General features: G+C 43.5%; 1 protein-coding gene across 1 annotated transcript in view; it reads left to right on the forward strand.

The window, feature by feature from the left end:
* Nucleotides 1-16,912: 16,912 nt before the first annotated feature.
* Nucleotides 16,913-25,303, forward strand: part of LOC139368253 (nerve growth factor receptor b) — an 80,734-nt gene continuing 72,343 nt past the window's right edge. Inside the window, exons 1-2 of the mRNA XM_071106967.1 lie at nucleotides 16,913-17,314; nucleotides 25,011-25,152. Coding sequence (XP_070963068.1) covers nucleotides 17,279-17,314; nucleotides 25,011-25,152 — 178 coding nt within the window. The 5' untranslated portion in view covers nucleotides 16,913-17,278. The remainder of the gene's footprint in view (nucleotides 17,315-25,010; nucleotides 25,153-25,303) is intronic.

A 25,303-nucleotide genomic window follows, 5' to 3' on the forward strand; every position in this document is an offset into this window, starting at 1 on the left:
AACAAATTAATCTTGTCTAATGAAAGAAGGATGGATGAAAAGAGAAGAAGGGATGAAAAATGAGAGAACAATAATGGGTGTTGGGGGAGCTCCAGGTACAAGATGAACAGAGGAACAGAACAGGAAGAGGAAGCTGTAATCAATGCTGATACATTTTTTTATAGCTGCAGCCAGGCTTCAATCTACTGTTCCATGTATTGATTCTGAGGGTTGAAACACTGCCTTGAAGCGGAAAGGCGCTTCTTGTAAGTATCGTGTCAAAATGGTGAGGAATAAAAGGGAGGGGACAGGAAGTTAATCTTTGGTGCATCTGTCTACTGTATAACAATCACCTCATGGTCAAAGAGAAAGGCAAAAAAATACAGTGAAATATAACAATAAAGAGTATAATATATACTGTACTTTCTTTATATGTAATCTACAACAGTGTGTATACATACAGGTAACTGCCAAAATAAAGGAAACACCAACATAGTGTCTTAATAATAGGGCATTGACAGCCAAAACAGCTTCAATGCTGTTGGAGGGATGCGACACCATTCTTCCACAAGAAAGTCCATCATTTGGTGTTTTGTTGATGGTGGTGGAAAACGCTGTCTCTGGCATCGCTCCAGAATCTCACATGTATGTGTTCAATTGGGTTGAGATTTAGTGACTGAGATGGCCATGGCATATTGTGAAACATAAGCAAGTTGAGCAGTCTTTGTCACTGAAGCTCCTGCTAAACGTGCCCCAAAAATCACCCCTCTTTCAAAGTTGAGTGACTCTTCTTCTAGCCACGATAGCCAAAAAGAATGGGTAACTGGGCATGCCTAGCATTTTTTACATGACCCTAAGCATGATGGGAGGTTAATTCCACACCTGTGTTGAAGCTCCTGCTTTCAATATACTTCGTATCCCTCATTTACTCGTGTTTCCTTTCCTTGGCAACTACCTGTATACAGTACGCTGCATTCGGAAAGTATTCAGACCCCTTGACTTTTTACACATTTCGTTACTTTACAGCCTCATTCTAAAATGGATTTTAAAAAATTCCTCAGCAATCTACACACAATACCCCATAATGACAAAGCGAAAGCAGGTTTTTCGAAATTTTTGCACATTTATAAAAAAAATAATAAATAACAGAAATGCATTATTTACATAAGTATTCAGACCCTTTGTTATGAGACATGAAAATGAGGTCAGGTGCATCCTGTTTCCATTGATCATCCTTGAGATATTTCTACAACTTGATTGGAGTCCACCTGTGGTAAATTCAACCAAACTGAGCGATCGGGGGAGAATGGCCTTGGTCAGGGAGATTACCAAGTGTGACGTGTGCTCCCTCTCCGGCCTCATGGTCACCAAGCTGCTCGTTATGGCGCACACCTGTCACCATTGTTACGCACACCTGCACGTCATCAGACTCACCTGGACTCCATCACCTCCCTGATTACCTTCCCTATATGACACCCTTTGGTTCCTTCCCCAGGCGTTATTGTTTCTGTTCCAGTTTCCTGTCTGTGCGTTGTTCGTGTTTCTTGTTTCGTTCATTAAATTATACACTCCCTGAACTTGCTTCCCGACTCCCAGCGCCCACGTTACACCAAGAACCTGATGGTCACTCTGACAGAGCTCTAGAGTTCCTCTGAGGAGATGAGAGAACCTTTCAGAAGGACAACCATTTCTGCAGCACTCCACCAATCAGGCCTTTATGGTAGAGTGGCCAGATGGAAGCCACTCCTCAGTAAAAAAAAGAAGGGAAAAAAAGCTGAGCCCATCGTTTGTGTGGCCGTTCAAGGTTTTCCGGAGGATCAACGAGGTGACGTATAGGTTACAGCTTCCCAGTGACTACCGTATCTCACCTTCTGTTCATGTTTCCCTTCTCAGGTTCCTGGTCCCCTACCTGAGGCTGACCTATGCCGCCATAATGGGGTTATATGCAGTACCCCATAATGACAAAGCAAAGCATTTTAAGATTTTTTTGCAAATTCATAAAAGAAAAAAACTAAAATCACATTTGCATAAGTATTCAGACCCTTTCCTCAGTACTTTGTTGAAGCCCCTTTGGCAGTGATTACAGCCTCGAGTCTTCTTGGGTATGACGCTACAAGCTCGGCACACCTGTATTTGAGGAGTTTGCCCATTCTCTGCAGAACCTATCTTGCTCTGTCAGGTTGGATGGGGAGAGTCGCCGCACAGCTATTTTCAGGTCTCCCCGGAGATGTTTGATCGGGTTAAAGTCTGAAACTCTGGCTGGGCCACTGGAGGATATTCAGAGACTTGTCCCAAAGCCACCCCTGTGTTGTCTTGGCTGTGTGCTTAGGGTTGTTGTCCTGTTGGAAGGCAAACCTTCGCCCCAGGCTGAGGTCCTGAGCGCTCAGGAACAGGTTTTCATCAAGGATATCTCTGTACTTTTCTCTGTTCATCTTTCCCTCGATTCGGACTAATCTCCCAGTCTCTGCCTCTGAAATACACCCCCAAAGCATGATGCTGCCACCACCATGCTTCACCATAGGGATGGTGCAAGGTTTCTTCCAGATGTGACGCTTAGCATTCAGGGGAAAGTTTTCAATCTTGGTTTCATCAGACCAGAGAATCTTGTTTCTCATGGTCTGAGAGTCCTTTAGGTGCCTTTTGGCAAACACCAAGTGGGCTGTCATGTGCTTTTTACTGAGGAATGGCTTCCGTCTGGCTACTCTACCATAAAGGCTTGATAGGTGCAGTACTGCAGAGATGGATGTCCTTCTGGAAAGTTTTCCTGTCTCCACAGAGGAACTCTAGAGCTCTGTCAGAGTGACCATTGGTTTCTTGGTCACCTCCCTTACCAAGGTCCTTCTCCCCTGATTGCTCGGTTTGGCCAGGTGGCCAGCTCTAGGAAGAGTCTTGGTGGTTCCAAACTTCTTCCATTTTAGAATGATGGAGACCACTGTGTTCTTGGGGACCTTCAATGCTGCAGACATTTTTTTGTACCCTTCCCCAGACCGGTGCCTCGACACAATCCTGTCTCGGAGCTCTCCAGACAATTCCTTTGACCTCATGGCTTGGTTTCTGCTCTGACATGCACAGTCAACTGTGGGACCTTGTATAGACAGTTGTGTGCCTTTCCAAATCATGTCCAATCAATTGACTTTACCTTAGGTGGACTCCAATCAATTTGTGGAAACAAATTATCAATGGAAACAGGATGCACCTGAGCTCCATTTTGAGTGTCATAGCAAAGGGTCTTAATACTTATGCATTTATGTTTTTAATTAATACATTTCCAAAATGTTACATAAAATAGGTTTTCGCTTTGTCATTATTGGGTATTGTGTGTATATTGATGAAGAATTTAGAATAATCATTTTAGAATAAGGCTGTAACGTAATAAAATGTGGAAAAAGGGAAGAGATCTGAATGCTTTCCGAATGCGCTGTATATGCCACATAGCAGACGTTTTTCTCCAAAGCAACTTAGTCATGCGTGGATACATTTTACATATGGGTGGTTTAAGGAATTGAATCCACTACGCTGGCGTTACAAGCTGAAATGGAAATGTACAGTACACATCACACATATTGAAAATGCATATCGTATTAATAATGTACTAATACAATACATATTGTATTCATGTAATTTAAACACATTTCTTGTACTGCAAACACAAAGCTGTTTTGAAATGTATTTTCTAAGAGTGTAAATTGAAATGATGTTGTGAACGCATTGGAATGGCAAATGGAACATATTAATCTTGTAAAGTTCAGTGGGGTACAGCAGGGTAGTGAGCGCAATAAAGCATTTTCAGCCAGTATCTTCCCACAAAAGTCCCCAAATTTTCCAGAGGTGAATGAATTTGCCCTTTCAATTTGACCACTCATGAAACACCCTCTTAGGCGCTGACCTCATCTGAACCACATAACTGTCTCAGTGTCCGCTTCACTTTATTTCCATAGTGACTATGTCATACTCGTAGGGGGTGAGATGACAGGGGAGGAAGATAGACCAAGTATACTTACTAGACAAGAGGAGACCTCTTTCTTTCTCCCCAGTTGAAAACAATAGGGAATGTGTTGTTTTGGGCCTGTGGTGTCTCTGCAGTCTCTGGCTATTTCCCAAATGACACCCTACTCCCTACATAGTGCATTAAAGGTGGTGCACGATATAGGGGATAGGGTGCCATTTGGGACGCAAAATCTGCATAATCAGAGGCTAGTGGGGCTCCTGACTTGTAGCTTTGTCAATGAGTAGCATTTTGGGGGAACAGCCACAGGCATTGATCAGATATCATCATCAGACACAGTGCAGTTTAACACGTTGCCCAACACTGACCCCTCAGGCACTGAAGAAGGCTGGCTCGGACTGGGAGAGTCAATGCAGCCCTTTATACACATGCAGAGTCACACACACTGGCACACAAGTATATGAGTGCACAAGAGTACACACACACACACACACACATATGCTCATGACCGCATTCGTAACCATGTACAACATGCACGTGCGTGCACGCTCAAACATGTATGACACACACAAACACAAGCACACAGCCACGCACACAGCCACACATGCACACACATTCACTCACTCACACACAAACACACACACAAACACACACAATTCATATAGGCACACACCCAACACATGCTAATGACCTTCAGTGCACTGACAGTGTAGAACATGGGTCAAGAATGTTGCATTTGTTTTCATCCCCCATGTCTTCGTAAGTGCTTACTAGCACAGCAGTAGTGGCCCGGACATAACATTCCATTCCTTGTAGTCTGTGTCATGCCAAACATGTTTGGCATGACAAGGAGTGAAAAGGAGTGGAATGATAGCTAAACAGACTGGTACCCAGGCTACTGTTCAGTTGGCTGTTGAATTGAACAGGAAGTATTTGATGTTACATCATTGCACAGGAGTAGGAGCCACTGGTGCATGGTGCTCTTTGTTTTATAACTTCCAAAAAGAAAGAGCTCTGCTTCTCCTCTCAGATTTGGCATGGGTCCCCAGATCCTTAAAGTTCTACAGCTGCACCATTGAGAGCATCCTGACCGGTTGCATCACCGCCTGGTATGGCAATTGCTCGGCATCTTACCGTAAAGCGCTACAGAGGGTAGTGCGTATATTGGTCCTGCCATCCAGGACCTATATAATAGATGGTGTCAGAGGAAAGCCCATACAATTGTCAGAGTCTCCAGTCACCCAAGTCATAGACTGTTTTCTCTGCTACCGCACAGCAAGCAGTACCGGAGAGCCACGTCTAGGACCAAAAGGCTCCTTAACAGATTCTAACCCCAAGCCATAAGACTGCTGAACAGTTAATCAAATGGAAAATGTAAAATGCAGGTAGCCTAGTGGTTAGCATGTTGGGCAAGTAACTGAAAGATTGCTGGATCAAATCCCTGAGCTGACAAGGTAAAGCTCTGCCGTGCTGCCCAAGAACAAGACAGTTAACCCACTGTTCTCCGGTAGGCTGTCATTGTAAATAAGAATTTGTTCTTTAACTGACTTGCCTAGTTAAATGAAGTTGAAATAAAATGTGAAAAATGGCCACCAGACTATTACATTGACCCCCCTACATTTGTTTTGTACACTACTGCTATTCACTGTTAATTATCTATGCATAGTCACTTCACCCCTACCTACATGTACAAATTACCTCAACTAACCTGTACTCCTGCACACTGACTTGGTACCGGTACCCCTTGTATATAGCCTAGTTATTGTTATTTTATTGTGTTACTTTTAATTATTTTAAAAATGTAATTAATATTTTTATTTGGTAAATATTTTCTCAACTCTTCTTGAACTGCACTGTTGGTTAAGGGCTTGTAGTAAGTAAGCATTTCACGTTAAGGTCTACACTTGTTGTATTTGGCGCATGTGACAAATAAAGTTTGATTTGATTTGATTATTTGCTTACATCTTATACCTCACAGTATATACAGCCAATATTTCAGATAAAGTCTCTTTAGATTCCTATCTTATTTTGCAATAGGGGAGAAAACATAACAAGTATATACACTCTAAATAAGATTATACTGTATGTATTTCAGACAGGTCTGGTTGATAAAATGTAGTATGGACACTGTGTGTTTGGTGACTATGGCTTTCTGTGGCTAGCGGTTGTTCTTGTAATACTTTTGAATGATAATGAATAGCATTTACATGGTAATTAAGAGCCATTTGAGGTACCTAACCACTTTCACCAATGTGTAGCTCCCACCTGGGTGAAACAGGGCAGCCATTTTGTGACAAAAGAATCACCGCACATCTGTTTATTGGGGAGGGAACAGGCATTCAGGAGGTCAGTGGTCAGATAACTCGGGTCCGGAAGCTACATTTCTGCAATTCTATACATTTTGCCATGGGATTTTGTATCACAAGTTTTTCTACTGCTGTACATTGCATTTTAGTTACACTGTCTATACACACCACATATTTATTTATATACTGGATTTTTGAGATAGCTTTCTCTTATATCTACCTATATACATATCATTGCTAGTATATTTTGTGTAAATTCATCTGGTGTATATATGTATAGATTGCATTTGGATTACTGTTACAGTGCTATTTGGGTTGTTAAATTGGATTAGATCTAACATTTCAAGATTTGTAAAAATTATTATTTGTGTTTCACATTTTACTGCCTTGTTAGGAGCTAGTAACATAGGCAAAAACAAAAAACTTTGATCTGATTTGAGACGGCACAAATCCCTTCCCATCCCAGGGACCACATCTATGCAGTTGTCACGTTCTGACCTCTATTTCCTTTGTTTTTGTATTTATTTAGTATGGTCAGGGCGTGAGTTGGGTGGGCAGTCTATGTTTGTTTTTCTATGTTTTGGGTCAGTTCTATGTTTTCGGCCTAGTATGGTTCTCAATCAGAGGCAGGTGTCATTAGTTGTCTCTGATTGAGAATCATACTTAGGTAGCCTGGGTTTCACTGTTTGTTTGTGGGTGATTGTTCCTGTCACTGTGTTTGGTGTCACAGGATAGGACTGTTTTGCGTTTTCACATTTCTTGTTTTTGTTAGTTTGTTCATGTGTAGCGATTTATTAAAACATGAATAACCACCACGCTGCGCTTTGGTCCGCTTCTCTTCCTCCTACAGACGAACGCCGTTACAGAATCACCCACCACAACAGGACCAAGCGGTGTGGTAATGGGCAAAGGAGAAAGCAGCAGCAGGAGCAGCGCGAGGAGGATTGGACATGGGAGGACGAATTAGACGGTAAAGGACCTTGGGCTCAGCCAGGAGAATATCGCCGCCCCAAGGAAGAACGGGAGGCGGCGAAAGCGGAGAGGCGCTGGTATGAGGAGGCAGCGCGGCGTCGTGGATGGAAGCCCGGGAGTCAGCCCCAAAAATTTCTTGGGGGGGGGCTAACAGGGAGTATGGCTACGCCAGGTAGGAGACCTGAGCCAACTTCCTGTGGTTACCGGGGGGCTAGAGAGACCGGGCAGGCACCGTGTTATGCTGTGGAGCGCACGGTGTCCCCAGTGCGGGTGCACAGCCCGGTGCGGTACATTCCAGCTCCGCGTATCGGCCGGGCTAGAGTGGGCATCGAGCCAAGTGCCATGAAGCCGGCTCTACGCATCTGGTCTCCAGTGCGTCTCCTTGGGCCGGCTTACATGGCACCAGCCTTGCGCACGGTGTCCCCGGTTCGCCTGCATAGCCCAGTGCGGGCTATTCCACCTCGCCGCACTGGCAGGGCGACCGGGACCATTCAACCGGGTAAGGTTGGGCAGGCTCGGTGCTCAAGAGCTCCAGTGCGCCTGCACGGCCCGGTCTATCCGTCACCACCTCCACACCCCAGCCCTCCGGTGGCAGCTCCCCGTACCAGGCTGTCTCTCCGGCCCATCCGTCCAGAGCCTTCCTCCTCTCCAGCGCTGCCGGAGTCTCCCGCCTCTCCGGCGCTACCAGAGCCTTCCTCTCCAGCGCTGCCGGAGTCTCCCGCCTCTCCGGCGCTACCAGAGCCTTCCTCTCCAGCTCTGCCGGAGCCTCCCGCCTGTCCGGCGCCTCTGCCGGAGCCTCCCGCCTGTCCGGCGCCTCTGCCGGAGCCTCCCGCCTGTCCGGCGCCTCTGCCGGAGCCTCCCGCCTGTCCGGCGCCTCTGCCGGAGCCTCCCGCCTGTCCGGCGCCTCTGCCGGAGCCTCCCGCCTGTCCGGCGCCTCTGCCGGAGCCTCCCGCCTGTCCGGCGCCTCTGCCGGAGCCTCCCGCCTGTCCGGCGCCTCTGCCGGAGCCTCCCGCCTGTCCGGCGTCTCTGCCGGAGCCTCCCGTCTGCCCAGCGCCAGTGCCGCCCGTCTGCCCAGCGCCGCCAGTGCCGCCCGTCTGCCCAGCGCCGCCAGTGCCGCCCGTCTGCCAGGAGCCGCCAATGCCGCCCGTCTGCCAGGAGCCGCCAATGCCGCCCGTCAGCCAGGGGCCGCCAGTGCCGCCCGTCAGCCAGGGGCCGCCAGTGCCGCCCGTCAGCCAGGGGCCGCCAGTGCCGCCAGTCAGCCAGGGGCCGCCAGTGCCGCCAGTCAGCCAGGGGCCGCCAGTGCCGCCAGTCAGCCAGGGGCCGCCAGTGCCGCCAGTCAGCCAGGGGCCGCCAGTGCCGCCAGTCAGCCAGGGGCCGCCAGTGCCGCCAGTCAACCAGGGGCCGCCAGTCAGCCAGGGGCCGCCAGTGCCGCCAGTCAGCCAGGGGCCGCTAGAGCCCCTCTGTCCCGAGCAGCTGTCCCTCTGTCCCGATCAGCTGTCCCTCTGTCCCGAGCAGTTGTCCCTCTGTCCCGAGCAGCTGCTTCACCTCTGTCCCGAGCTGCCCCTCTGTCCCAAGCAGCCCCTCTGTCCAGTGGGGTCATTGAGAGGGGTGGGCATGGTGAGTAAGCCACGGAGGCGGACAATAAGGCGGACTGAGACAATGGTGAAGTGGGGTCCGCGTCCCGCGCCAGAGCCGCCACCGCGGACAGACGCCCACCCAGACCCTCCCCTATAGGTCAAGGTTTTGCGGCCGGAGTCCGCACCTTTGGGGGGGGGTACTGTCACGTTCTGACCTCTATTTCCTTTGTTTTTGTATTTATTTAGTATGGTCAGGGCGTGAGTTGGGTGGGCAGTCTATGTTTGTTTTTCTATGTTTTGGGTCAGTTCTATGTTTTCGGCCTAGTATGGTTCTCAATCAGAGGCAGGTGTCATTAGTTGTCTCTGATTGAGAATCATACTTAGGTAGCCTGGGTTTCACTGTTTGTTTGTGGGTGATTGTTCCTGTCACTGTGTTTGGTGTCACAGGATAGGACTGTTTTGCGTTTTCACATTTCTTGTTTTTGTTAGTTTGTTCATGTGTAGCGATTTATTAAAACATGAATAACCACCACGCTGCGCTTTGGTCAGCAGTATTGAACATGTCTGTTCGTCATGCTGTCCATCCAACTGCCGTTTCTTCCTGAGTGTTCTCTCCATACGCTGGAAGCAGTCTAAAATACAAGGAAGATAGGTCATGGACGACTATATATGAATGGACAAAGCCATCGATCAAGTGACACCATTCATTGAATATGTCAAATTAAATCAAATGAAATTGTATTGTTCACATACACATGTTTAGCGGATATTATTGCGGGTGTAGCGAAATGCTTGTGGTGCAGCGAAACGCTTGTGAAGACTCAATAGTGCATTTGAAGCCAGGGAAGCCGGTTAAGATGGTGTGTTATGTAGGAGATTTATGTAGAAGTAACATGAGCAGTTTGAGCTACTCCAGGAAGTGATGTTGCAGGCTAGGTCAGTGCTGGCCCCCTCTCATTGAGTATTTCAAGTTGAAGGCCGACATTAGCTTGGTGATTCTGCAAATTTGGGCACTTTGGCCGTGCAAACTTTCAGAAAGTAAAACTGATTCAAGCACCATTTTACCAGTATTGTACTTGTCTTTGATTTGTCTAGAAACAATATCTGATAATTGCTGTGATCGTACTATTCAGGAATGTATATATTTTTGTCATTTTCCCCAGACAGCCATAGATAAATGTCATTTCCATCACGTCATTAAACATTCATTTTAGTTGAAAATGAAATATCATACAATTGATTTATAACGGATTTCTAATACATTTGTACATTAACTTGTATTGGATATTATTTTAAGTGATTTTTAAGGTTTTCCTAATATTAATAATTCAACACGACGCCTGAATGTATAAACTTGCCTTGGTGACTGCTGAAAACATTTATTTATAATGAAAAATAAGATATTTCCACCCAACCTTTTTGTGAGATTATGATAACAACCATATGATTTCCATGTCTAAACAAATAAATTCATGTAAATTATACATAATATACTCATTTAACTAAAAAATATGGGTTGTGATGGAAATCCCAAGGTGTGGTTGACATGACATCTATGTAAAAAAAAAAAACACGTATGAAAACAATATTTTATTGCAAACATTTTGAACAACAACCATTGTTAAACATTTCATTACTATAAGACAAAGTAAGATTCCAAAAAACTGGAACTAGCGCCTTTTCAACATGAGAACAATGTCTTGTCCTTGACTACACTGAGATGCTGCAAATAGAAATTCTAGCACATACAGTGCCTTGCGAAAGTATTCGGCCCCCTTGAACTTTGCGACCTTTTGCCACATTTCAGGCTTCAAACATAAAGATATAAAACTGTATTTTTTTGTGAAGAATCAACAACAAGTGGGACACAATCATGAAGTGGAACGACATTTATTGGATATTTCAAACTTTTTTAACAAATCAAAAACTGAAAAATTGGGCGTGCAAAATTATTCAGCCCCTTTACTTTCAGTGCAGCAAACTCTCTCCAGAAGTTCAGTGAGGATCTCTGAATGATCCAATGTTGACCTAAATGACTAATGATGATAAATACAATCCACCTGTGTGTAATCAAGTCTCCGTATAAATGCACCTGCACTGTGATAGTCTCAGAGGTCCGTTAAAAGCGCAGAGAGCATCATGAAGAACAAGGAACACACCAGGCAGGTCCGAGATACTGTTGTGAAGAAGTTTAAAGCCGGATTTGGATACAAAAAGATTTCCCAAGCTTTAAACATCCCAAGGAGCACTGTGCAAGCGATAATATTGAAATGGAAGGAGTATCAGACCACTGCAAATCTACCAAGACCTGGCCGTCCCTCTAAACTTTCAGCTCATACAAGGAGAAGACTGATCAGAGATGCAGCCAAGAGGCCCATGATCACTCTGGATGAACTGCAGAGATCTACAGCTGAGGTGGGAGACTCTGTCCATAGGACAACAATCAGTCTTATATTGCACAAATCTGGCCTTTATGGAAGAGTGGCAAGAAGAAAGACATTTCTTAAAGATATCCATAAAAAGTGTTGTTTAAAGTTTGCCACAAGCCACCTGGGAGACACACCAAACATGTGGAAGAAGGTGCTCTGGTCAGATGAAACCAAAATTGAACTTTTTGGCAACAATGCAAAACGTTATATTTGGCGTAAAAGCAACACAGCTCATCACCCTGAACACACCATACCCACTGTCAAACATGGTGGTGGCAGCATCATGGTTTGGGCCTGCTTTTCTTCAGCAGGGACAGGGAAGATGGTTAAAATTGATGGGAAGATGGATGGAGCCAAATACAGGACCATTCTGGAAGAAAACCTGATGGAGTCTGCAAAAGACCTGAGACTGGGACGGAGATTTGTCTTCCAACAAGACAATGATCCAAAACATAAAGCAAAATCTACAATGGAATGGTTCAAAAATAAACATATCCAGGTGTTAGAATGGCCAAGTCAAAGTCCAGACCTGAATCCAATCGAGAATCTGTGGAAAGAAGTGAAAACTGCTGTTCACAAATGCTCGCCATCCAACCTCACTGAGCTCGAGCTGTTTTGCAAGGAGGAATGGGAAAAAAATTCAGTCTCTCGATGTGCAAAACTGATAGAGACATACCCCAAGCGACTTACAGCTGTAATCGCAGCAAAAGGTGGCGCTACAAAGTATTAACTTAAGGGGGCTAAATAATTTTGCACGCCCAATTTTTCAGTTTTTGATTTGTTAAAAAAGTTTTAAATATCCAATAAATGTCGTTCCACTTCATGATTGTGTCCCACTTGTTGTTGATTCTTCACAAAAAAATACAGTTTTATATCTTTATGTTTGAAGCCTGAAATGTGGCAAAAGGTCGCAAAGTTCAAGGGGGCCGAATACTTTCGCAATGCACTGTATATAGAGGGAAGAGCTAATTGAGAGCTACACATGTTTTATTTAATGTATGATTTTATGGCCTGCTTTGTATGTACTGTATAGTGAGTTTCCAAGTGTATCTAAGGCTTAGAAAGAGAGCTAAGTTCCTCCCAGACCAAGGCATCCAGCTCCATGTGCTTTTTGGTCACTGGATGGGGCTCAGGGACAAGTCCAAGCACATGCTGTGGTCTGTACCATATGATGTCGTCTCTCATTGGCCATTTACACACGTAGTTCTCTGCAAAGTCAACATGCACAATGATCTCCTCTTTCCCCAGATTCTCTTTTAATTCTCTCCGTTTGGAGTATTGGCGTCGAATGTTGTACAAGTGTTTCCCCAACTTCTCTTTCGATCCTTTGGAGAAGTCCTCCAATCGAATCTGCAGTGTGCCACACACCTTTTCTTTTACTGTCAAATATACAGTGAACTTCTCCATGTTTCCCTCTTTGTTTTTCTCCTCTCTCTCTCTTCAGCTTTGTTTTCCCACTCAAACCACCATGTCTGCACACCAGCATCAACGTCAGATGTTTTAAGCTCTTTTGCTTGGCAAAGGCAGCACTCTCTATACATGCACTCTTTCTCCAGGTTCTCACAGCACAAAGACTCAATGGGTTTCTCAATGTTGCTGCAGCTGATCACTTTGTGATGCTGTAGTTTGTCCGCCATGAACTGAAGGTTGGGCGTGGGTTTTGCAGAGACATGTGTCCCTATCCTGGACGGTTGGCTTGACGACCCAAAAAGGACGTCTTTTGCAGAATTCACAGTAGGAAATATGAATTTCTGAACTCAAACTTCTGATAAAGGTTCTGAATTGTGCCATTCAAGAAGCACTTCTGCTTTCTCTTCTTGTTCCTCGTTAGTGGGTCCTTTTCCCCTGTTGTTGCTCTGCTGTTGTCATCACATTCATAGAATCTAGAGATTCTCTTCTGTGGCTGTGCTAATTCTGTTACACTGATTTTTCCTGCAGTATTGAAGACTTGATGGCCTGTTTTCATTTGCCTCATTGCTTTTGCTGAAAATCCAAATTCTCTGTTTGCGGCTTTGACCAGCCCATACTTTCTCAGGATGTTGCCTCTGAGCATTTTTGAAGCCACTTGTTTGTCCTTGGCACTACACATTTTTTAATACTTCTGTTTTAACTCTGCAATGATGGCATTTTGAAACAATAAAATCCTTGTCAAGTTCTTCGGAGTTCCCTTCATTTGCTGTTTTGTCTTTGTCTTTGGGGAATCTTGTCTCTCCATTTTGTTCATCAGTCGATCATACCTTTTTTTGTATTTCTCAGCTTTCCGTAAAGCATTATCAAGTTTTGACGTTTGTCATACTAAGATCTCTGTATGCTTTTGAGCGACCTCTTCCAACCTTTTTCCTTCCAGCAAGTATTCGACTTCTCATTCCTGTTGCAGACGATGAGGAAAGGGTGTCAGGGTGTGCATCAGGGGCAGGTAAGTTAGGGGCAGGTATGTTAGCCTCATGTTCTGGCTGCAAGTCATCTGGTGACTGAGGTGGTGTGGTGCCTGATAGGTAGGTCTCCATTGCAACCATTCTTAAAGTCTGTCTTCTATTCCGTTGGTTCCATTTCCATTGCCTTCTCTTGTTTCTTTGTTCTCTCTTTGTAAGCTCAGAGATAGATTTCACTTCTCCCTTCTCTTTTTTTCTTCCAGTATCTCTCCCTGTCATTTTTCAGATGTTCCTGGTATCGTATAGGATCATTTTATATTTTGTTTCTATGTGTCTATGACCCCTGTGCTGTTTTATGTGGCATATTCTAAGAATAAATACAAATACTACTTAGTTTTCAACTTGTGAAACCTTGGAGCATTTTCTAGATTAAATTCATTTAAAACATGATTAAATAATCCTAAAGTTTAAAAAAAAAAATAGAAAAAAAGTAAAAACGAGTAAGATAATGGATTTGTGTCATTTCCACCACTTTCTGTCATTTCCACCACACTTTAAGTTTGTGATGGAAATGACTGTGATGGAAATGACACTTCTACAGTGTCTGGAGAAAATTGACAGATTGCTAAGCACGCTTTGGTTAGTATTACAGCTAGCATATTGTTTACACTAAATACATAAAATATAAAAACATTTCAAAAGTTCTACCACAAACTAAAGAAATTATAGCCTGTTTGGAAATGACTGACAATTAAAATATTCTCTACACAAGCAACATTTACCTTGATTTTTCTTAAACTTCTGGACATCACATCAGGAACAACTGTCCACTGCATCCATGTGCTTCAGTGTCACAATGCGTTTCCATGGTAACTAAATTAACATTCTCTTGAAAAAACTTGATTAATGAGGAATTTGTCCTCAGTGGTGGAAATGACACCACTCCCAAAGGACAGGTATATTTTGTGTGAAAAACAATATAAAGGGCATACTCACAATAAATATTGATACAGATTGTATTTAATTGACTCTTTCTGTGGTACATAACATTATATCATGTGTAATTGTTCATGTTTTCTCATAGAAAAACATAGTAGAAGCTTAAAAGTCTGGGTCAGGGACAAGGGCAAAATAGTGAAATGAAGGTATAAAATGCACCTGAAAAGTAGCTAAAATACTTGATAGAGAGGTGTTTAAAAAAGTATGGGGTGTTTCCAGGGTGAACTTAACATACAAATATTTGTAGTGCCCCTAGTTGAAGAATCACCCAGCTACTAAATCATTCTTATCTGTGTGCGATTTTAAAATCTGTTCAAGTACATACATCTTGTGGAATAAAAGCAATTATTGGTACCATGATTGTCTTTGAATTTCTATTTTATTTACACAAAGATTGACTACGAAGATTTACATTTTCCCCTTCACTATAATGGTGTATCTTGTTTTCTGCAAACAATGCCTACAGTACCACGGTCGGCCTTGAACTTGTTGGCTTCAATCAGAGGGGGCAGTCATTCTCCCCTGAGTTATACGCGTCGTCAACACATGAGCATCAGTGATGTACTGTACGGACAATCGTCAATAGGTGTATAATTATTTGAATCAATAAAGCATCAGTAATTTGGCACTAATAGGCACCCATCACTAGCCTATAGACTTCATAGCTGCACCGACTCCCTTGCCAAGCTTTGTGGTCCCCCATCTAAAATAATTTTGGACGTATTCAAATTTCAATTGAAAGATTTGCTGTAGGATGCATGTAGCCTATTATTCCGAGGGTCTTTGCACCCTGCTAAAAAAGATAAACGAATTGGAAACACTATCTTTCCGGCTGAACTCCAAATCAATCATTGATTGTGTCTAAAATGGCACCCTATTCCCTATGCAGTGCACTACTTTTGACCAAAACCACGTGCGAAACCTGGTCAAAAGTTGTGGACTACATAGAGAATAGGGTGTTGTTTTGGACGCACACGTTCTCTTTTACCTTATTAATCAGTGGGTTATGGAGGATATCCAACATACTGCTGGACATAGGATGTTGATGATACACTGCCTGAAAGGCTACAGGATCGATACTGAGTCTGTTCGGGCATCCATTGGCCCATGGAGGAAACCTGAACCTCTTCCTTCAGCATCAAAATACTTCCTTGTCCTTCAAGGGTTTTCTGTGAAGCTGCACAGCTGCATCTATATTCTTCACTCAGCTCCAACCTCAACGAGCCTCTTCAATCAACAACATCGCACGCAGATACTTTTTGTAGGGCATAAAGGGATGATAACTTATGATACTTGACTTCTCAGATGAAAATGCCCTTATTTTTAAAGATTGAGTAGGCCTCGCCTATTTTTGTATAATGACCATCGGCCAATTCGTGGTTAATTCTCAGTAGCACGTAGGTAATACACATTAGCTAACACAAACCGCACTGGCAAATATTCTGAGCTGGAATGATGTTGAATGAAACAATTGTTGGTAAATATGTAATAGAAGGTCTTATGTTGTACCTGACACATCTGGTTTCTGTGCTCAAAGGCATGGCTATGGTAAGGTCACGTGGTAAAATAATGCACAAAATACATTATTGATGCTCTGACCAGCACATGAGCTGAAATACTTCTTACCTGTGCTGTATGCACCTGTCTTCTTGTAGGTAAAGCCTACGATGATGTTGGTAATGCCTTACTCACGAAGAACTTGTGTATTTAATACCTTGAAACGTGTTTTAAATCACTTCAATAATTGACCCGTGCACAATGGCACGTGAGTATTTAACCTATGTTGCCCTCTAGTGGATGTCTTTATCAGACAGTAATTTACAGGAGGCTAAATGGAGACTATACCTGTCAAAAAAAAGAGGCTAGACCACGTTTATTAGGTCTCCTTTCATTAGGCAAGACACAAGTGCCTGTTATAACATCAATAACAAATGTACAGCCTGTCAAAGGCGATAAATAATGTCACAATTGGTATGCCTACACTACAGTAGTCTATAACCGTATTACGTCAATTCCCCTATGATAAAGTTGTCTCTGCACTGAATGACCTAAACTTTAATTTGTTACGCAATTGGCAATAGTGATTTGGCATAGACTATTTGGGAAATTTGAGTCACAAGCCTGTAATTATTTACTTATGCGCGGTAATCTAATCAGACAATAAAAGTGTAAATGGTCTGCATGTGCAAAGATGCCGCGGGGCCGCTGGAAGGGAAAAGGCGGTGAAAAGTCCCAGGTTTGTTGTTTTGTAAAAGCAAAAAAAACAGAACATGAATGTTGGAGTGGTGGGCGTGCCCTTAGTCCATAAAACAAGCACAGCTGTCATATGAGAAGCTGCACTGGAGCGAGAATATACTTCCTATCAGTTGTACATCTCTCTGTTCCGCGCTGTGGGCTGTTCTCTCGCAAGTGCGCCCGGACTGCCCCGCAACATAGGCTACTGCATGAGTAAATCTCTGCAGGTTGCTTGCTGAGGATAATTATTATACAGTGACTCCAATACATGGACTGACTCAGTTATTTTGGAGACTTCGGAAACATAAGATAATAAAATAGAGACGTATATTTTTTATGCATGGGCATTATCTATACTTTACCCGCGAAATAAATGATGTTCTTATTTTTTAGTGCTTTTCTCGTCAGTCCGTTGACCTATTGGAAAAACACATACATTTCGAAGAAGTGACGAGGATTCAGAATGCGTACTCTGTTCTTAACAGTTCTACTCGGAGCGGTAGGTGTCAATATACTTCTGTAACATTCACCTTGTGTTTTTGCATGGTCAATTTTTTATTAAGTTGTTTGAACTACCTCGTGCATATTCACGCCGCTGTATGAGCGACAACACTGTCACTTGCACATCCAGGTAGGACGGTGTAGCCTAGGCTAGAGTGCCAGGCTGCTAGAGTGCCAGGCTAGAGTGCCAGGCTACGAGTCGTGATTTCTACAGGCTTCTTTGGTGAAGTAATTTCATCTTGTAGTACATGTTAAAGTTTCTGTTCATTCATACACTTTAACATGCACTACGTGAGTCTATCTCATTCATAGACTCTTTCATCCAATACTCTGGAAATAACCTCATTCACTCTGTCAAACCCACCCCATCGTCCTCTTGTTCGCCTATTTGGAGACAACCCTCTTCGCAGATCCACCACGCACGTAAAGTAACCATTTAACATGATATCAACGTAATTATGAAGTGTATTCGGATCAGGGTCTATCAATTGACCATATTGAGCAGGGACTATCAATTGACCATATGTAAAATGTATGCACGCATGACTTTCGCTTTGGATTAAAGCGTCTGCTAAATGGCATATATTATAGCCTATACACAGTTTCATCCTGCATATTTATTTTCCCGTTCCATTTATGCACAACGTATAGCTGCGAACCTTGGAAACAACATCCGTCTCGATTACATTATAGACACTCAAATAAGTATGTTAGGTTACATTTGGTATGGTTACGTACGACAGATGGTTACTTAATGATGGAGTGGACGGATGGGCATGTAACGCAACACGTCTAGCAACCCGAAGGTTGTGAGTTTGAATCTCTTCACGGACAACTTCAGCATTTTATCTAATTTGCAACTTTTCATCTACTTACTACTTTTTATTTTTTAATTTTTTACTTTGCAACTAAACTCAGCAATAAAAGAAACGTCCTCTAACTGTCAACTACATTTATTTTCAGCAAACTTAACATGTGTAAATATTTGTATGAACATAACAAGATTCAACAACTGAGACATAAACTGAACAAGTTCCACAGACATGTGACTAACAGAAATGGAATAATGTCTCCCTGAACAAAGGGGGGGGGGGGGGGGGGGGGGGGGGGGGGGGGGGGTCAAAATCCAAAGTAACAGTCAGTATCTGGTGTGGCCACCAGCTGCATTAAGTACTGCAGTGGAACTCCTCATGGACTGCACCAGATTTGCCAGTTCTTGCTGTGAGATGTTACCCAACTCTTCCACCAAGGCACCTGCAAGTTCCCGGAAATTTCTGGGGGGAATGCCCTGGCCCTCACCTTCCGATCCAACAGGTCCCAGACGTGCTCAATGGGATTGAGATCCATGCTCTTCGCTGGTCATGGCAGAACACTGACATTCCTGTCTTGTAGGAAATCACACACAGAACAAGCAGTATGGCTGGTGGCATTGTCATGCTGGAGTGTCATGTCAGGATGAGCCTGCAGGAAAGGTACGACATGAGGGAGGAGGATGTCTTCCCTGTAACGTACAGCGTTGAGATTGACTGCAATGACAACAAGCTCAGACCGATGATGCTGTGACACACCGCCCCAAACCATGACGGACCCTCCACCTCCAAATCGATCCCGCTCCAGAGTACAGGCCTCGGTGTAACGCTCATTCCTTCGATGATAAACGCGAATCCGACCATCACCCCTGGTGAGACAAAGCTGCGACTCGTCAGTGAAGAGCACTTTTTGCCAGTCCTGTCTGGGCCAGGCGACGTTGTTGCCGGTGATGTCTGGTGAGGACCTGCCTTACAACAGGCCTACAAGCCCTCAGTACAGCCTCTCTCAGCCTATTGCGGACAGTCTGAGCACTGATGAAGGGATTGTGCGTTCCTGGTGTAACTCAGGCAGTTGTTGTTGCCATCCTGTACCTATCCCGCAGGTGTGATGTTTGGATGTACCGATCCTGTGCAGGTCTTGTTATACGTGGTCTGCCACTGCGAGGACGTTCAGCTGTCCATCCTGTCTCCCTGTAGCGCTGTCTTAGGCGTCTCACAGTACGGACATTGTAATTTTTTGCCCTGGCCAGATCTGTAGTCCTCATGCCTCCTTGCAGCGTGCATAAGGCACGTGCATGCAGATGAGCAGGGACCCTGGGCAACTTTATTTTGGTGTTTTTCAGAGTCAGTAGAAAGGCCTCTTTAGTGTCCTAAGTTTTCATAACTGTGACCTTAATTGCCTACCATCTGTAAGCTGTTAGTGTATTAACAACCGTTCCATAGGTGCATGTTCATTAATTGTTTATGGTTCATTGAACAAGCCTGGGGAAAAATGTTTAAACTCTTTACAATGAAGATCTGTGAAGTTATTTGGATTTTTACGAATTATATTTGAAAGACAGGGTCCAGAAAACGGTATGTTTATTTTTTTGCTGAGTTTACTTAGCATGTTAGCTAAACCTTCCCCTATTCTTAACCCTAACCTTAACCCTATTAGCTAACCTTTCCCCTAACCCTAATTTAACCTTTCTTTTAGCTAATCCTTCCCCTAACCCAAACCTTAACCCTTTAACTAACTCCTAAACTTAAACCTAACCCCAAGCCTAGCTAATGTTAGCCAGCTAGCTAATGTTAGCCACCTAGCCAATTTTTTGGCACCTAGCCAATCTAGCTAGAATTCGTAACATATCATACGTTTAGCAAATTCGTAATATATTTTACATTTGAAAAGTCATAATATATTGTATGTTTTTCAAATTCGTAACATTTAATACTAATTGTAATTTGTAACATATCATACGAAATGGGTGATGGACATCCACAAACTGATACATAACATACGAAATGTAACATATCATTCTGATAATAATACTAAATGCACTGACACCAGGTTTTACTCTCTACTCTTTTGGCTACAGTTATTTTGTGAATGAGTGTTATTTGACCAAACCAAACCTGGAACAGCCACTCCATCACTAATTTCTGTCCAGTGTCAACTGCTGCACATATCATATGAAATGGGTGAGGGACATGCACAAATTAATACATACCATACGAAATGTAACATATCTTTGTGAAGTGAACACGACAAAACCTATTCCCCCTCAGGAGATTGAAATGATTTGGCATGGGTCCTCAGATCCTCAAAAGGTTCTCTAGCTGCACCATCGAGAGCATCCTGACTGGTTGCATCACTGCCTGGTATGGCAACTGCTTGGCCTCCGACCGCAAGGCACTACAAAGGGTAGTGCGAACGGCCCAGTACATCACTAGGGCCAAGCTTCCTGCCATCCAGGACCTCTTTACCAGGCGGTGTCAGAGGAAGGCCCTAAAAATTGTCAAAGACTCCAGCCACCCTAGTCATAGACTGTTCTCTCTGCTACCGCACGACAAGCAGTACTGGAGCGCCAAGTCTAGGTCCAAGAGTCTTCTAAACAGCTTCTACCCCCAAGCCATAAGACTCCTGAACATCTAGTCAAATGGATACCCAGACTATTTGCATTGCCCCCCCCCCCTCTCCACCACACTGTCACTCTCTACATTTACATACTACCTCAACTAACCGGTGCCCCCGCACATTGACACTGTACTGGCACCCCCCGTATATATTGTTAGTTTTTACTGCTGCTCTTTAATTACTTGTTACTTTTATTTATCTCTTATTCTTATCCATATGTTTTTTAAACTACACTGTCGGTTAGGGGCTCGTAAGTAAGCATTTCACTGTAAGATCTACACCTGTTGTATTCGGCACATGTGACTATCATACTAAATGGAGTGTCTCGGATAATACTAAATGCTCTGAGACCAGGTTTTACTCTCTACTCTTTCGGCTACAGTTATTTTGTGAATAAATGTTATTTGACCAAACTAAACCTGGAACAAGCACTCCATCACTAATTTCTGTCCAGTGTCGACTGGTACACACAGTTTGTGCATTGTGTGTGCGTGCAGGCCAGTGCATGTGTATCCTTCACCAACCTGAACTCAGGGGTAAACGTAATATAGTAATGTAAAGCTGTCTCCCTTCATTTAGTATGATACATTTGTTTCGTATTGTTTGTATTCATTTGTGGCTGTCCATCATCCAATTCGTATGATATGTTATGAATTACACTGAACAAAAATATAAATGCAACATGTGAAGTGTTGGTCCCATGTTTCATGAACTGAAATAAAAAATCCCAGACATTTCCGTACACCCAAATATTTCTAGCAAATTTGGTGCACAAATTTGTTTACATTTCTGTTAGTGAGCATTTCTCCTTTGCCAAGATATTCCATCCACCTGACAGGTATGGCATATCAAGAAGCTGATTGAACAGCATGATCATTACATATGTGCATCTTGGGCTGGGGACAATAAAAGGCCACTTTAAAATGTGCAGTTTTCTGTCTGTAATATAGCCCTTATGTGGGGAAAATAACAAATTCTGATTGGCTGGGCCTGGCTCCCAATAGGGTGAGCCTGGCTGCCAAGTGAGTCGGCCTATGCTCTCCCAGGCCCACCCATAGCTGCATCCCAGCCCAGTCATGTGAAATCCATAGATTAGGGCCTTATTTATTTATTTCAATTGACTGATTTCCTTATATGAACTGTAACTCAGTAAAGTGTTTGAAATTGTTGCATGTTGCGTTTAGATTTTTGTTCAGTATACAATTCGTATGATATGTTACGAATTGCAATTCGTACAATATGTTACGAATTTGCAATACGTATTATATGTTACAAATAATTCAAATTTGTTGTGGCTAACATTAGCTAGCTGGCTAACGTGAGCTAGGTTAGGGTTAAGGTTGGGTTTAGGAGTTAGGGGTTAAGGTTAGGATTAGGGAAGTGTTAGCTAACATGCCAAGTAGTTGCAAATTAGCTTAAATGTAGTAAGTAGTTGCAAAGTTGCTAAATAGCTAAAATGCTAAAGTAGTCCGTGATGAGATTCAAATACAACAGTTGGATTGTTTGCCTTATACGACCGCCCGACCAACCACCCTCTTTTAGTTTGTGCCTTAATAACCATACCAAAATTAACATCAAACTCATTTGAGTGTCCTGGATGTTACGTTTAGTCTATGAGACCAGGCTGCCTCCACTGCTGCCTCGGTGCATGCAATACTGATATGAGTTTAAGTCCCCTTCACTCCTCTTTCCCTCTCTCTTTTGTTCCCTTTCTCATTTAGAGAGGATGATTCAGCATCGGTTATCCCAAATGGCACCCTATTCCTTACATTGTGCAATACTTTTGATCAGAACCCCCTAAGTGTCTGGCCAAATGTAGTGCACCATATAGGGAATAGGGTGCCATTTGGGACACAGCCCATACATTTGTCATATTACCGACACTGACATGCCCAAACCGCTCCCAAAACGAAGAAATGATTTACCTGACAGTTAAAAGCACTTGTCTTTGTTGTTGTTATTTGATAAAGGCTCAGAGAGTAGCTACCTTTAAATTAAAGCCAGCTTTACCGGAATAGCTACTGTTGTCCTAGTAGTAGATGTAGTCAATGTCTAATGGCTTAACAGCTGTTGACAGGCTGAGGTTGAAAGGTTAAGTGCATCCAAGTGAAAATGTACTCAAATAGTAGCTTGGTGGAACGTTCAAGTTTTGTTCCCTAAAAAATAATTTGATGTGTGTGTGTGTGTTTGTGTGTGGTTGTCAGACTTGTGTGGGCATCAGTGTACGTGTGTGTGCATACTGTATGCGTGCGTTCGTTTGTGCGTGTGTGTGAGAGAGAGAGGGATAGAGAACAGCCTCGAGTTCCACACTTTCCGTTCCAAGCCTTGTGATCAACCTGTGCTCTTGACTCTCCAGGGATAACTGACTTGATAAAAAAACACAACGATAAACGATAAACTAATGGAACTATATGCTAAGTCAAGCAATGACTCACTTGTGTCATGAACCAGGTATCCTTTGGCATTTTCTAATTGCTAACAGCTAATTTTCCACCAATCCAACTGAGCGCACAATTACTTTGTGTGACTTTCTGTACTTTTTGGCCATTGAAACATGTTGTACTACACCCATTCCTGAGGCTATAAGAAATCTTGAATCAGAAGAAGCAAGGGATGCTTCCCAAATGACACCCTATACCCTATAGTGGTCAAAAGTAGCACGTGCCATATGAGACACAGCCAAGTAGATTGAGCAGGTTAACATTTTTCATCTTAAATCTTGTTCTGGAGGCAGTTTTACAGAGTGGTCACTAGCTGGCACAGCCACAAAATCTGATTTTAAACCTAACCCAAACCCGAACCCGAACCCGAACTAACCACACTGCTAACAATAATGCCTTAACCCTAACCTTACATTTAGCACATGAAGCACATTTTTTATTTCATAAATGTTTACAATATAGCCAATTTTGGCCTTGCAGCTGGCCTATCTAAGGGGAAATTGCTCAGTGACAATAAACGTGAACTTTGAACATTTTTGGCAAGTCCAATTGTGGTTTTTATACATACCTGTAATATGACTACCTTCAACTAAAGGTTAACAAGTAAACTAAAACATTTGCATTGCAAAACTTGCTCAGATAGCATATCACGCAAAAATAAAACATGTTATCAATGTAAGTAATATATTTTTCAATACCACGCTATAGAATGTTGAGCAAAACTCAAGAAACTGTCAATTGTTCCAAAGTAATCTGTCCGTCAACTCAAGTGTTACCACATCACAGTGGTCTTGAGCTCTGAGGGTTTAAATGGGACTAGCAGGGACTTAGAGGTGGATGGGGCACGGAATGGAATGGTCAAGGGACTGGAGGTGAGGGGTATGAGGAGAGGAGGAGGAGCAAGGGAGAGGGGAAGAGTGTGAAACGGACAACCTTTTTCCTGAAGGGGGAATGCATTGGGTATGTAAATTGGTGTGGATACACACACACAATGTCACTGACAAGAGAGCTGCTCTAAAAAGACAGCAAATGTCCCCTCAGTCGTGGTGTGTGTGTGTGTGTGTGTGTGTGTGTGTGTGTGTGTGTGTGTGTGTGTGTGTGTGTGTGTGTGTGTGTGTGTGTGTGTCCACACACAAACTGGTTCAAATAGCATATCATGAAAAAAATGAAACCAGTTATCAATGTAAGTAACTCAAAAAGTTAGCATTTCGGCTAATTCCTTGTATCGAAAGAGGAAGTACGGAACCATAACAGGCTACCTTCATAAGGGCTAAAGAGAGAGCTCTCTTGTCAGCTCTCATTAGCATCACTGTCAAAACGCATTTTGCTTCTCTTTTTGAAGATTTACTTTGGAGATTAAGGGTCGTATGGAGTGTGTAGCATTTAAGGGACCAATTTTAGGAACATTGGGTTTAGTTTAAGAAGTGTAAGAAGTGCCCAGAGTATTCAACCTAACTAACACACACACAAACAACTCCGCCACACAGACACACAGACACACAGACACACACACACACACACACACACAGACACACACACACACACACACACACACACACACACACACACACACACACACACACACACACACACACACACACACACATCACATTAACCACCAGTGCATTCCCTTGCCTTTGTGTGTATTCTATGAGTGTTATAAGTACACATTCATGGCTCTAGAGTCTACAGTGAGCTTTCATGTGTTCTCCCTTCCTTTGTGTGTGTGTGCGTGTGTTTGGCCTTTCCATGTGTCTGTTGTTGTTGTTGTTCGTACCTAGTTGTTTGATCAAACATCCTCATCTGTGTCTTTCTGTTGATTGACAGGTCGGAGCTCTAGCCAATAAGGAGGCCTGTAGCTCAGGTAAGTTCACCACCACTGGGGAGTGCTGCAAGCAGTGCCAGCCCGGGGAGGGAGTCATCAAGCCATGTGGAGCAACACAGACTGTCTGTGCCGCATGCGTCGACAGTGAGTACACACACGCACACGCGCACGCACACGCACACACACACACGCACACACACACACACACACACACACACACACACACACACACACACACACACACACACACACACACACACACACACACACACACACACACACACACACACACACA

This window comes from Oncorhynchus clarkii, chromosome 16 (assembly GCF_045791955.1).
Source record: "Oncorhynchus clarkii lewisi isolate Uvic-CL-2024 chromosome 16, UVic_Ocla_1.0, whole genome shotgun sequence".
In the NCBI taxonomy this organism is placed as follows: Eukaryota; Metazoa; Chordata; class Actinopteri; order Salmoniformes; family Salmonidae; genus Oncorhynchus; species Oncorhynchus clarkii.